We start from the raw sequence: 14,088 nt of genomic DNA on the forward strand, positions 1-14,088 counted from the left end.
GAAAATAAAGTGAGGAAACCGACAACGGCCCCAAAAGACGCAGGTGTGGGTGAGTAATTGTGGAAAAATGGGCCTAGTCGGTCTTGTCAGATGTGGTATTGCATGCAGCCTGACAAGAAAATGACAGAGGAGACGGAATCCGACTGTGAGTGGTCGACGTCAATCAGTCAGATCAAAAAGAGTCAAGAGGAATAATAAATGATAAACGAGTCGCCGAGGAGTTGAGTCGATTTTGTTTTCATTATCATTATTCTTTTTAATACTTTTATTAATCCTTCCCAAGGCCAAGTCAAGCGAAGGAGAGAATCCTTGGGGGTTCCTTGTTAACTTCTTACTCGTACCAACTTGTCCTTCTTCTGTTACCTCCACCTCGCCAACCAACCTGCCACTGTAACCATCATGGGGTACGAGTACTGTATAAAAAAAGAATTAGGCCCATTGATGAACAGGGGCTGCAATCCGCCAATGACTCCCTTCTACCAACTTCTGGAAATGAATTGAAGCTGTTCCTCTTGGCCACTGTTCTCCAGGCTCTGTTTCCTGCTTGGCTTGACCAGATACTCCAAGTACCATTATTTCTCAGAATGACCCCTGGATCCCTGGCTTGACTCCTGTCAACGCCTCTCTCTCCCCCTGTCAAACTTGTCAACGTTATTTCCCCTCGTTCCGTTGTTTCCAGCTTTTCTTCTCTCGACGATTGTTGCCGTGTCTCCCTTGCGAATCTCCTCCTTTGATCTCCTTCGCTAATCCAAAACGCACCCTGGTCTGCCCTCGCTTCTTCATCCGCACTTTGCGCCCTGGCCACCCCCCATCCGACCTTTCCACGACCCACCGAACTGCATATGTATTCAGCCGTATCAGTACAAGTCTTCTTTCCATCGATCAGCGCTGACGGACACCTTCGGTTTCCCGTCGGTCTCCATTCTAGAAAGAGCTTGGATACTGAATAGTTACCCTATACACGAAACGACATGTCACTCATAATGACCGGTCAAATTCCAGGCGACTAGAAACGTTGTTACTGTTTAATGATGACTATATCGTGCTCTGCAACGCAGTGCTTCAGCTGACAGCATGAGAATTGGAACCGTCTGCGTCGAGTCAATTTCGTCCGGACCCTCGGCTGGGAGGAGTTGGCTGCACTCGAGTTCGATCTGCACCCATCTCAATCCTGTGTCGTCCTCTCGCGTCTGCTGACGACCTACCTGCCTCTTTCTGCTTGCAACAGGAATAGAATATGCACGTAGCTGCATTACGCCTTTCGCGCATCGCGCCGAGCAGCTGCAGCTGTGGTTCACGAGGTCCAAAAGATCGCGTTGTCCTGCCATTAGAGAACGAGATGCATGAGGCTGGGCAAAAACAGCATACGTGGCAGGCCTCATATCCAGTCTCACCATGCAGCTGCTGTCTGCATGACAACTCCAAACCCCACGCCGATGACGACGGCCTGGCAGACCCGGCCCAGATCGCAATCTTGTGATACACGACATTCGAGGTCGAGATGCAAGCAGCTGTTTACCTGCATGTCTCTTTTAAGTCTCTCTTCGAGGGGACAATATTGGCGGACAGAGGTTGCGAACGTCTGACAGGAGACACCCTCTTCACTACGTGCACTCAGCCCGACTAGTCTTGGAAGAAAAGTCTTCTAGTGCTGGTCAGACTTGTTCCACGCTTGACGAGCAACTTGAACATCCGACAGTCTGAAATGACCGGTATCATGACTGTACCAGGACCGTCCCATCTTGCCGGGTCCATCCTGATCACCAACTGTCAAGTGAACCTTTTCCCACTTCCCGGATCGACTTTTTTTCCTGGCCCTTCCCCATTTGCGACGCTTGTTGCGGGTGTCTGGAAAACGACGCATCATTGCCAACGCGGCACACCGGAGCACGGCCAACTCTTGCCAACCTTCTCAGGAACACCCGAGCGCATCCGCGCATATTTCCAATCCGGGCAAACCTTGCGCTCCTCGATCGACATGGCATAGGGTTTTCGACTTTGCAGCTTTGCTCCTCTCCTCACGTTCCGTCCCAAAGGTGGATTCCTACCTAACACCGGCATTTGCGCTCCGCCCGCGTCCAAGATATTCCACCACCACTTCGAATGCGCTTGGACAAATCTTCGGCTACAGGGTTTGGCGGAGGCGTCATCCGACCAATCGTCAAGGGTTCGCACAAATACTTTAATCGTCTATACACGTACTGTTCGTTCGCACCGTGTGTGCCATTGAGATGCATATTGGGAGAACCTGTCCGAAGAGCCTGTCAGAAGGACGATGAACGATACGCTAAGTTTAGGGTACCTGTTTTTCGTTTCAGGAGTTCAACGGCGCCAGGCCGATAGCCGGAACGGTGGAGTCTGTTGACGTCGTGCTGCCTCGCTTACCGAGTGGTTGACCAGTCTGCAGTGGCTGTGATAAGGAGAATCAGATGCACCCCGGATTTAAGGCATGCATCGCAACATCGATTTGTGCGACCAACGATAAGCAAGGCTTGGTGACTAGGGGGTGTGGCTCTGACGTGGCTGCGTGGAGACCGCGTCAAGCCATAGTGCCTCACCCAACTACTTGGCTGGATTTTGGTTGCGAAAGTGCTAGGCCACGGCCGGATACGAGTTCGAAAGTATTGTCTTCGATGCGACTTCCTACCTTTTACGCATCCGTCAACATCAGCTGAATAGTCTGGACCTTGCCAACAGTGTCTGTGCAATTAACCAAGAACAGCTGAAGAGCATTGGTGCAATGCACTGACCCTGACTGTCCGAGCAATCTTTCCTCGATTCTCAAGCAAGTACACAGTATCAAAAAAAGGACTGTCACACCGCCAGAGGAGTGAGTCTCTCGCGGGCTGACTATAATTATCCAAATGACCGACTGCACAAAATCATTCCTTGGGGACAGTCCGTCTGGGAATCGATCACGAGACAACATCCGGACCGGGTTGGAATGCATTGGGGGTTTGATACGTGGGATAACACTCCAAGGCCAGCGAATCAAAGGAGCCATTTCTACTGATCAGAGATGAAAAAAGGTCCTGCACAACATACCGATACCCTGCTGGCGACGTGGCAGTCACGCTAAGCGCCATGATTTCTGGTCTTCTGTCCACGTGTCTTTCTTCGAAGAATGGTCAAGGACTGCTGGTTGCAGAGTACAGTACAAGGTAAATTCCTCTCCGCTAGGACATGATCTCCCACGTCCCATGAGAATTAACCAATCCTGGCGCCGCGAAGAGTCCATCCATTACAGAATCCTGAATCTGAGAAGCCAGGACTCCGGAAGTCCTCGTATTCGTATGGACAAAGGTTACGCTCACTTTGACCCGGTGCGGTAAGTAATTCGTGTTACGCCTGTCTCTACGGACCTACGGGAGACCTGCATTCTCCAAAAGCGATTGCCTTGCATAGCCAAGTCTTCCAGGACAGCGATGTGACTGCTACCTAGGTACGGGATCATGGTATGCTCTATTCGTTGGTGCTGCATCGGATCTGATTAATTTGCTATGCCGGGTTGGCGAGAAGAACAACAATATGACGATCGCAACAATCCAATCCACCGACTCGTGGAGGACCTACAGTATCCTAAAACAGCATGACAGGACGTAACTTTTGAAGGGGTACAGTCCGCTGCGATCATTGCGGAATTTGCTTTAAAAATCCACGAGCAAATCCGATGTATCACGAACGATGCTGGCGACCACGCAACAGAGGAGCGCTCCCGTTGTTTTCCTGGTTGCGTGATGCTCAGTCTCAATGAGCTCAGCATCTCTATACCGTCGTCGTTTGATGCTTCTTGCTTTGTGACACACCTTCTCGGTTGCCGAGCGTTTCATCAAATTTTTGGATTTTGTTGCGATGATCCGACCCGCACCTAATCGCCCACTCACTGCTATGGTGAAACGGGTCCTTCGTAGATCGATAACTTGAGGCGTGGGTCACGAACAACCTTGAGGGTCCCAAAACTGGAGCTCGGCGAATTATTCTATGTCTTTTGGCCAAAGCGTCGGCGCAGATTCAGCTGATAATGGAGAACTCATTGTTTCAAGATGCAGGCTCGTGCGGGCTTCAAACCTCCCACGATGTGACGATACCTCGTATTGTGGATGCATCTCTATCAGGTGAGGCAGACTCGCAGCATACAGGTACTGTACCCACGCGTCAATGTCCCTGTGCCCTGATCTCCGCACGTATGTTCATGCGTATACGCATTGCTGCACAGCTTCGGTTTGACGGAATGGCTGGTGCAGTTTGGCATGGTATCCTAGCTGAACCGGTCAAGGTAACTTTCCGTCGACACGACGGTAAAGTGGCATTGCCGCCGGGGTCGCTGCCTGCAAACAGGTGTTACAACCATCAAAGGCAAGTACAGTACCGCGTCTCCGATGATTGCGCGGACGACAATTGTATGAGAGTATTCTCTTCGACTTCTTCCTGTGCCTGGTCCGCGTACCAGCAACTCTGCAATTAGACGCTCGAGGTTTGAATACATCCATGCATGCAAGGCAACGTCCGGCCCTTCCGATTCCGCCATCCCACCTCTGCGTTGCTGGTATACTGACTCGCGACGGTCGTGGTTCGAAGCACGCTACGACCTTGATTGCGCATGATGAACCCTGAACGATTCAGTATCGGTGCCAGCATTCGCTGTGCTGCCGTATTCTTCTCCTCAACGCAATGAAACTTTCTTGTTGCGAGGAGGACGGACCAGCATCGACTCGCATCAGAGATGGTCTGGACCCGAAGAGCTGCGACCGGCGCCACGAAAAGCGATCTATCAAACTATGCTGCTTGTTGGTAGGTTTCAATAAGGTTCAGAGCATCCGTGCATACGAGACAGCAGCTTCTGCCTGTTCCCCATCGAGGACGCCTCGCTGCATACACCTGTTGATCCCGTAGATGTGAAGCATCGTGAGGTCCAGCTGCGAAGGACGAAGTTCGATCGAGCAACAATGTCGAGGTCCCGCTCAAGGTGCCCTGACATGGCAACCCAAGACATCTTCAACGAACCCACAAGCGAGGCAGGATCCGATCAGACATGAAGACCGAGGCAATACTACTCGCTAACATTGATTGAAGAGGTACTCTTTACATTCAAAACATAATCGTGAGGTTCTAATATCTGTCTACTTGCACAAGCAGGCAAAGACATAGACACGCTGAGCTGTTCGTAAGCTCAACCACACGTGCCCGTGCTCATCCAAACACCACCGCAAAACCACATTTCCAACTCCCTGCCAGACGTTGCAGCCTGGACATACTCTTACTCAGCGATCCGCCTTCTCTTCCTCGCCGTTCCCGACGCAGGAACAGGCGTCGAGACCGAGGCCGCGGGTGTCTCGCCAGCAGCATCGTCCTCGTTCACCGCAGAGCTGACACTAGAGTGCCTAACACTAGCACTGGCACTGCCCTGTGCCGTCGATGGATGTGTAGCTTTTGAAGTCGTGCCTGGTGCCGCCGCCGCGTCGTCCCCGCCCAGTCGCTCGATTTCCACTTCTCGCCACTTGCGCACCGCTGCCATAACGTCGTCGAACATTTCTCTCGCGTCTGAAATGATACCACCTTCATCGACCGGGCTGCCTTCTTCGCTGGACGAGGCGTCGTCGGCGTCGGCGTTGGAATCCACATCGCCGCCACGTTTCCTCAAGCGAAGGGACCGCCCAAACCCCCTCTCCGACGTAGGAAGCGGATTGAACATGACTGCATTGGCGAACATTCTCACCAACTCCATTTCCAGCTGCGCGGAATTGACGATGCCTTTTGGAGGTACCAGATCTTCTGTTTGGTTCACGAGATACACGCCATTGCCGAGAGATCGTTCTCCAGATTCGGTCGCGGTAGCCGCAACGTTCTTGGTAGGCGTTTCCTCTCCGTCACGGTCATCCGTTTCCAGGCTTTCAATGGCGGCCAGAGCGGCCCTCCCACCCTTGGAGACCGCAGCCTTGATACTCTTCAAATCTTGCGAGCGAAACACTAGCTTCTTGTAGCCCGGGGCATCGCGTTCTGACAAAGGTTTGGCAAATATGCTTGCCACTTTGTGCGATGTAATCTCGTTCAGAAGTAGCTGCGCGGTCTTTGCGAAGTTCTTGGTGACGCTGACAAGTGATGGATCGTGAACAACTTGACGCCGCAGCGTTCCTACAGGCTCTGCAGAGGGTAATGGTGGGCTTGCAGTATCCCGACCATGTGAGCGCTTCCGTTTCGTGGCTGTATTTTGCACCTGTTCAGTCGTTGATGGTGGTGCTGCGTCTTTTCGAGGTCTGCCAGGACGTCCTCTTGATTGTTGGGGTTGTTCCGTATCAGAAAGTAGAGGCGCGGGCGTACTAGGCGGTTCAGCCTTGATTTTCGATGGTGGCCTCCCTCGTCTCCGCTTATCCGTGGGCGTATCAGAAGCATAAGATGCGATGGACTGAGACCTCGAATCAGCAACGCCCGGAGTCGTGCTTGCACCTTGTCTGCCCCTGACGGCTTCCTGGGTGGATAGAAAGCTTCCCTCAGCCTTTTGACCCCTCTTGCCTGGCGACTTTCTGACTTTTTTAGATCGAGAAGGCGACTCCGAGTCCGTCAGCGGACTGACGTCTCTCTCAGGCCGACCTGGGCTGGGCTGGCGCACAATATTTGGTGGTTCCGCACGACGCTTCCACGGTGTCGAAGACCTAGCTCTTGGCACTGGCTGTTTGGAGGTGTTTCGAGGAACAGGTGTCACGTTGGCCGAACCGTGTGGACCATAATACGGCTGACCATATTGTGGATGCCATCCATGTGCCGGAGAAGGTTGACTAGCGTAGTGAATAGGAGCACTTTGCGGATACTGTTGATACGGCGGGTGTTGAGGCGTATGATATGGGTAAAATTGGCCATTGGGCGGATACGGCTGTGAATGACCGTATTGGGGAGCGACAGGAGGAGGCCAATGTGGCTGTGGATATCCTTGATAACCTGGAAATGGCTGTTGGGGCTGCATGGGAACTGGCGAACCTTTTCCCTGTCGAGATGCAGAGGTTCCACGTTTCGGACCCGGATATTCCATTGGTGGTGGCATAGGTGGCATTCCTTGAGCATGCGGCAGTATAGGCATAGGATGTCCCTGGGGGGAAGGCTGAAAGTGCTGTTGGACATAGTCCGGTCGTTGAGGAGACGGTCCCGGCCCCGGCAGAGGACGCTGGTATGCGCCAGGCGACGGTTGCTGAGGAAGCTTTGGTGTTTTCGATGCTCGCGCTTGGGGTGTCTCTGTTGGTGGCCTTGGTTGGGCACCTGGTGTAGTGGGTGCGGGAGAATGGACGCTCAAAGCCTGTGGATGCCCAGCTCGAGCAGTTGATGGAGATGTCCTTGGTTCCAGAACAGGCGCTGCTCCCTTCGCTGCAGCTTGTTCTGCACGGCTGGCATCGAGGCTGGCTTGCAACTGTGCAGCAGCCGCATCCGGGCTAGATTGAGGTTCTTGGGCTTTCGGCGCGACATTTTCCGCTCCTTTCTGTGGTAGATCTCGCGATTTCAGTTCCTCAGTCGTCAGTTGCTCGTCCTCAGGTTGTTTCTCCAGCACAACAATCTCAGCCTGGACCTTGTGATATGCCTCTTCTTCCAATCGAATCTCTTTGATTGTTTGCTCCCTAAATCTTTCATACAGTCTGTCGACTAGCGATTGAAGCCATTGTTGTCCAGACAGATCATTGTCCTTGACCGGCGGAGGGGAAAGGGACGCCTTTCGTTTGCGCGGGTTGACGGTCGCTCCACCGTCGCCGTTTACCACTGGACCCTTCTCGGTCTTCTCTTGCACCAGCAGCTCTTGGTATAGTGCTTGTAACGCACTGGCTGTCAGTCGACTTTCATCGTATGTTTGGTTGTCGCGAATGAGCTGGTTGGCATTCAAGGACTGCGCGATATCCTCAAAGGCAGCAGAGTCGGCGCCATGATGTGCAACGGACTGGCAGAAAGCAAGTGTCTCGTAGGGTGTGTAGGCTTTTAGTGAAGGCATCCCATCGTCGCAAAACTTGGGGAAAGGTGAATGTCGCTGTGCTCAGTCGCGCGACAACACCTTTCCTTCGAAGCAGGCCGGTCCTATCGATCCAAAGAGTTACAAAGACGCGGTTATGGAGGCCCACAACGCGAGAAGGAACCGATCGATGAATGGTTGTAAAGGAATGGAGATGGATGGGACAGAGTGGTGACACCAAATTGAAGGGTTGCTTGAAATTTTGACTAAAAATTGCAGCTAGTTTGCTTGCTTGCTAGACAAATTGTTTGGCGGGCTGGGGGATTTACTACCATACTGTGTACAGTATTCCAATTGTTTAAGAGACTTACGGGGGGTGCCCTCCCAAACCAAACCGAGAGACTGGCACAGATAGGCGAAATTTCCTCTGGGCTCGGCAGCCTCTAAGCTGCACCATTCTAGGCTAGATCTGGGGCCGATTATTTCGCTACTTTTCAGTTCGCAAGGCACATGCCCATGTCAACAAATTCACACGAGTCACCACTGACCAGCTTGGTGCCTTCTCGAGACGATTCCTGAGTGATCTGCAGCCCTATCCACGCGCCCTGTATTGACGGAGCATCTCATGTGTTCCAGGGGACCTGTCGCAGCCTGAAATGACCCCCTTTCCAGGTATGTAACTGTGACAGATGGAGATGCGTGTCGCCTATCGTCTGCAAGGGCAACCAAACCATACACAGTAGCAGCTGCCCTCAAAGTCCGCCTGACTTCTTGACTTCTCGACTGGCGCGAACCGGTGAGCCTGCTTCATCCTTCGTCTCTTGTCTGAATGGCTATATAAGTATCTGCTACGCGCGTTTGATGTTACATTGCCCTTTGCCTTGATTGCGTTGTGACTCAACGCCCCAAGAATGAGCCCCTCAAACGACCGCAGCATGGACGCCGAGTGGAAATCCAACGGTAGACCCAAGTCGTAGGATCTCCTCATCTCTCAGACATCATGACCGTGCTTACAATGAATAGGACGCTGGCTCGCGACTTTTCGGCCGCGTTGGACGAGATGTTCAATCTAAATGGCATTGGCGCATTGGAACAAGCCGTCGAGGAGAAGTACGATCTCGAACACCACGTGCTCCGCCTCCAACTGACTCGACCCTCTACAGAAAGGATACTGTCCAATCTCAGAAATATCAGCTTGAAGGCCTCGAGGCCCGGTTGCGCGAAACAGATGAGAAGCTGAAGCAGCTTGCAGCCAAGCACCGCCGGAATCAAAGCCAGATAAGTGGCGCAGACTGCCATATAGTCCGGACCGTACCTCTGCCTTCCAAACAATGAAAGCGTCCCGCTTCGGAGAGACTCTGAACTTCTAGGCCAGGCGGCGGCGTGAATGGTGAAGAAGCAACAAGACACGTACAATGGCAATGGAGTGGGCATTTGAATACGCATGCATATACCATGGCGCATGAGATGGCACGGAGTTCATGGCACGCTACTGCGCACTGCAACAGTTCGAGGCAGTAGCCCTGATCATGCGCATCAGATACACGCTTGAATGACCTTTGGATTGGTGTTGACGGCCAGGCTCATTCTGCATAGCTCCTACAGTTGACTTTCCGACCCCTAATGACAACGAATCCCAATACACATCTCATGCATTTGATCATCGTCATACAGTTATCCATCGACGGCTGTGCACCGGAAACAAGTCGCGCACCCACGCTTTGCACATTCGCGATGTGAGGCGCTTACCTTCGCTATTAGTCATATCAGACGTATGCTCTGTTCTGTGGTGCTTCAAACCCCGGCGACATTCCTTGCTTCCGGCCAGATGTTCTTCCCTTGATGGTCGTACAAGCGAATCAAGATGAAGCCATGCGAGCAAGCATACTGCATGTGAAGCCGAGATATGCTGCTTATCAAAGCAGATACCTATACGCGTTGTGGGGCAGATAGGCGGATAGATCGTAGTATCACTAGGTGTTCTTCGTTTTATTGTCGCACATACTGTACATCGGGCCATTGAACGTACTTCTGTAGAGGTCTGTTGCACGAGGCTCTGCCAGGCGCCCTAGGTGAGTCAGCAAGTATTTACTAGATATGGCTTGATGTTCAAAGCCGAGCCGTGTCTGCATAGTGCAACCTCGTATAGCTTCCATACATGCCCCTGTCCCATCCCGTCCACCTATCTACTTGCATTTCCACAGCTGAAAGCCTGCCTCATCGCGTTAGCTTACTATGACTCCAGAGAAACTTAAAGAGGGGGGCCTGTCCGTCGATCGTGAAGCGAAGCATACTCAGGTCTATTTTCTCAAGGGACCCACGAGGCAGAAATGGTGTATGGTCGTGCGGAAGCAAGCCGACAAGCTGAGTAAAACAACTTGTACACTGCATCTTGCTACACGGAGCCGCCACGACAACACAGTGGTGTCAAGAACTATATAAAAGCAGCCAATTGTCCGTTCTCTAGCCCGAACGAAAGAGTGCATGAACATCAACATCACCAGTATCAGAAAGGGCAAGAGTACAGCATCATTGATCTATAGTACATTTACAAGTACATTCCGAGTCTCCATCAGAGCAGCATCGCCGACCCGCACTCGTACACGCACAATGGCGACCATGAAAGCAGCTGTGATCCGCGAGCCAGGCGGGCCAGAAAAACTCAAGATTGAAACGCTTCCGATCCCCACGCCAGGCGACGATGAGGTTCTCATCCGTGTCAAGGCATTCGGCATCAACCGCTCCGAGCTGTTCACGCGTCAGGGACACAGTCCCGGTGTCCAGTTCCCAAGGGTGCTTGGCATCGAAGCAACCGGCGTCGTCGAGAAGTGTCCAGGCGGGCAATTCAAGCCCGGCCAGAAAGTCGCGACCGCAATGGGTGGCATGGGGCGGGACTTTAACGGTGGGTACGCCGAGTATACATGCGTCAAGGCGAGTAATACCCAGGCACTCGAGACAGACCTGGATTGGAGCATCGTTGGAGCGGTCCCAGAGATGTTGCAGACTGCACATGGGAGCTTGTTCAAGGCGATGCAGATCACGCCGAAGGACCGTGTGCTCATCCGCGGAGGCACGACTTCCGTTGGTCTTGCGGCGGCGGCCATCGCGAAGAACCACGGATGCTTTGTTGCGGGGACGACTCGAAGCTCCAACCAGGCCAGTGCCGATGTGATGCGCAAGAGCGGAGTTGACCAGGTCATTATTGATGATGGGAACGTCGCTGAGAAGGTCAAAGGCGAGAAGTTTGACAAGGTGTTGGAACTGATTGGTACGACTACGCTGGCAGACTCACTGCAATGTGTCGCCGATCATGGAATCGTCTGTATGACTGGTATTGTCGGTAAGTGTTCACCCTTTGCTGAGCTGACAGAGGTTTGAGGGTGGGCATTGACAAGATCTTTCCAGGGAACAAATGGACCATCGACGGCTTTAATCCCATGGAGTTCATTCCCTCCTCGGTGTATCTGACCGGGTATTCGGGTGGGCCAGAAGAGTTCATGAATACGCCGCTCACGGACTTGCTAAAGCAGATCGAGAAGGGCACCTTGCCTGTTCAGGTTGGCAAGGTGTACAAGTTGGACGACATTGCTCAGGCACATGAAACCATGGACAAGAATGCTGCTCGAGGCAAGATTGTCGTCTTGACCGAGTAGGTGAAGAGGGCGGAAGAAGACGCCTTGGGTCGACGCAAAGCAGGCTTATCTAGGATGGCAGTTTAATCCACACACTCTTTCACGGGTTCGTGCTGACGTTCGCTCTGTGAAGCATTTTGTCGCGTTTCTTCACTCCACTCATTGGTTTTCTAGGACGACCACCGCGTGTCTGGGTAGTTTGCTTTCCTGTGTTCCATGCCTGCCAGATGTCCAGGCATTGTCTCTGCCCGATATACTTTCCTTGAGGCGTGAAGATCTCGACTTGCGGAAAGTTAGAGAATTCCGTGCTTTCCGTGGTAGCATTTGGGATCGGAGAGGCGAAAGGCACAAACCCAGCATTGTCAATGGAGACCTCGTCCGACCGAGGTACAGCTGGTTCGGCCAGATCCTCTGCCACTGGAGTCTCTTCGGTGGGAGCGGCTTGCAGCATACGTCGTCCTTTCCTGACCTGACATACAAGTTCCACCCATCCTACACCTTCAATGAGGATATCAGTCGCATAGACCTGGAAAGGTAATTTCGCAGGATCAACGCCAGCCCTGATCACAGACCCAGCCCTGGATTTCGTCACATCTGTGTTGAGAGAGAATTTACCAGCTGATGCGATTTCCAAGCCTGTACCATCTGCCAGTATGGACTCAATGCCACTTTCGCGGTCCTGCGACTGTGTACCGAGTGCCTTTTCTGTTGATGTAACATGTGCCTTCAGAGGGACAAAGGGATAAGCCATCATTATCGTGCTGCGGTCACTTTCATCCAGTTTGGGTGTTATACGGACCAAGCCACCACCAAGAACTAAAGATTGACCGGGTTTGATGTTGTGCTGAGACACCGTGGGACGATGGGTCATAACCAGCCCCAGCTTGTCTTCAGGGCGAACGTACCGGTCTAATCCGCTGCGTTCTAAGCCGGGCATATCAATCAATTCTCCTTTCTTGTTGCCAAAGGGGAGTCGAATCGGAGACGCAGTGGTTCCGGGTAGACTGGAGACCAGAGGCATGGAAGGAAATGGTACTTCAGGTTGTGGTGGAGGGAGCAAGCTCTTTTCCGAAAAGAAGCTGTTTTCGGCGGGCGTATCAATGCCGTCCATGGTTTGTTGTCGTTCTAATTCCTCATAGACAGGTGCTCGTTCGTCGGATGCCTTGGGAAATAGTACTTCGAAGAGATTGGACTTTCCGACATTAAACTTGCCGATCAGCCAGTTGCCACCTCCTCGTTCCCAGATACTTTGTTTGATGTCTTTCGTCCACCAGCCACGCTTCGAGGAGACAAGATGGACGTTTCCCAGTCTCAACTTCTGCCCGGACCGTCCCAATGCAGTGCGCAGAATGGAGCTGAACTTGGGCATTAGGCGATCGACTGAATCTCTGGATGACCCAAGCAAATCCGACCGTGTAATTATGAATGACAACGACGGCTTGGATGAAAATGCATGCTGTGACCGACGGTTTTGACTGCGCGGCTTTGCCAGAGACAGGTTCTTGTAGATTGACGGTATCAAAGACATGGGAAAATCCGCCGCATCCATAACGTGATAGACATGATTTCGGGGATGGGGAGATTCTGCGATAGAATCTGCAATATCTTCGACGGAAGGGTGGGCAATGGGAATTCCACGAGATTCATGAATCAGATGGTGGCACCGATCGCATACTGGAGGTGGAATTGAAGGTATTTCGGTCACTTCATATCCATTGTCCTGTTGGACACCTGTATCCCCATTGCTCGACCCAGCTCTTTCTGTCCGGCGGTCTGCTGCTCCATCATCTTCAGGCACAGGCTGCTGTGCTATCTCAGCGCTGCCACGCAGATATGTCTTTACCGCCTTCCTCGACCGTGTATAGTAGCCCGCTTGACCAGGATCAACATCTTGTGTCAAAGCGCCACATCCAGGACAGGACACGGGAAGTCTCTTCCGGCTGAAGGTAGCGCTGCTGAAGGTTGGTGAGTCCGGGGTTGCGGAGTACGAGCTCTCAGTACGAGTCTCTTCTGTAGGTATTTCGGACGGATCTCCGCGAGGCGCAACTGTCACAGGAACTTGAGCACTCAAAGCCCGGTTGTCTGAGGGTACCCGAGTGCGGAGGACTGGGGTGCGGGTGTTGGGGCGAGCATGGCGTGCTGCGGTGAGAAGCCAAGGTCGGAAAACTCCTGCTACCAGACGCATGTAATCAACCGTGCAGATATGGTAATCTCTGCTGCCGCCCAAAGTACAAGTGTTATGGCCAAAATAGAGCAATGATCAGTATTTGCCAATAAGGCTATGATCAGAAATTCTTCAATAAGTGACGGCAGTTTGGCACGGGATGTCAATGTCTGACAGGCTGATTTATTCCGCTTGTCTATCCGACGACGAGGTGGTGGAGTCACAGAATCTTCGTTCAGATGAGTCAGCAGTAAAGTAACGTTCCATGTCGTCTTTTCGTACAGCTTGCGAACCACACCTCCTTCAGGTTGGCCTTGTGAGAAGTGAGGAGAGTGGCAGACAAGACGCCATGGAACATGATCTGGAAA

The 14,088-nt window shown here is 52.5% G+C and overlaps 4 protein-coding genes across 4 annotated transcripts; 2 read left to right on the forward strand and 2 right to left on the reverse strand.

The window, feature by feature from the left end:
- Positions 1–5,125: 5,125 nt before the first annotated feature.
- EDD37DRAFT_347855 (uncharacterized protein) lies at positions 5,126–8,189 on the reverse strand. The gene has a single exon (XM_062811742.1). The coding sequence runs from the start codon at positions 7,964–7,966 to the stop codon at positions 5,258–5,260; it is 2,709 nt and encodes a 902-aa protein (XP_062672340.1). The 5' UTR covers positions 7,967–8,189; the 3' UTR covers positions 5,126–5,257.
- A 646-nt stretch (positions 8,190–8,835) lies between these two features.
- On the forward strand, positions 8,836–9,259 carry EDD37DRAFT_648881 (uncharacterized protein; the record flags this gene model as incomplete). The annotated part of the gene is made up of 3 exons (XM_062818075.1): positions 8,836–8,897; positions 8,948–9,034; positions 9,088–9,259. The coding sequence occupies 3 exons, from the start codon at positions 8,836–8,838 to the stop codon at positions 9,257–9,259; spliced, it is 321 nt and encodes a 106-aa protein (XP_062672341.1).
- A 1,275-nt stretch (positions 9,260–10,534) lies between these two features.
- EDD37DRAFT_657146 (zinc-binding oxidoreductase) lies at positions 10,535–11,577 on the forward strand (the record flags this gene model as incomplete). Its single annotated transcript, XM_062818878.1, has 2 exons — positions 10,535–11,264; positions 11,330–11,577. 2 exons carry the CDS (start codon positions 10,535–10,537, stop codon positions 11,575–11,577), a joined length of 978 nt encoding a protein of 325 aa, XP_062672342.1.
- EDD37DRAFT_347993 (uncharacterized protein) lies at positions 11,480–13,852 on the reverse strand. The gene has a single exon (XM_062811744.1). The coding sequence runs from the start codon at positions 13,739–13,741 to the stop codon at positions 11,657–11,659; it is 2,085 nt and encodes a 694-aa protein (XP_062672343.1). The 5' UTR covers positions 13,742–13,852; the 3' UTR covers positions 11,480–11,656.
- Between the last annotated feature and the right edge of the window lie 236 nt (positions 13,853–14,088).

Source organism: Exophiala viscosa (genome assembly GCF_022695815.1).
Source record: "Exophiala viscosa unplaced genomic scaffold EDD37scaffold_3, whole genome shotgun sequence".
NCBI classification, from domain to species: Eukaryota; Fungi; Ascomycota; class Eurotiomycetes; order Chaetothyriales; family Herpotrichiellaceae; genus Exophiala; species Exophiala viscosa.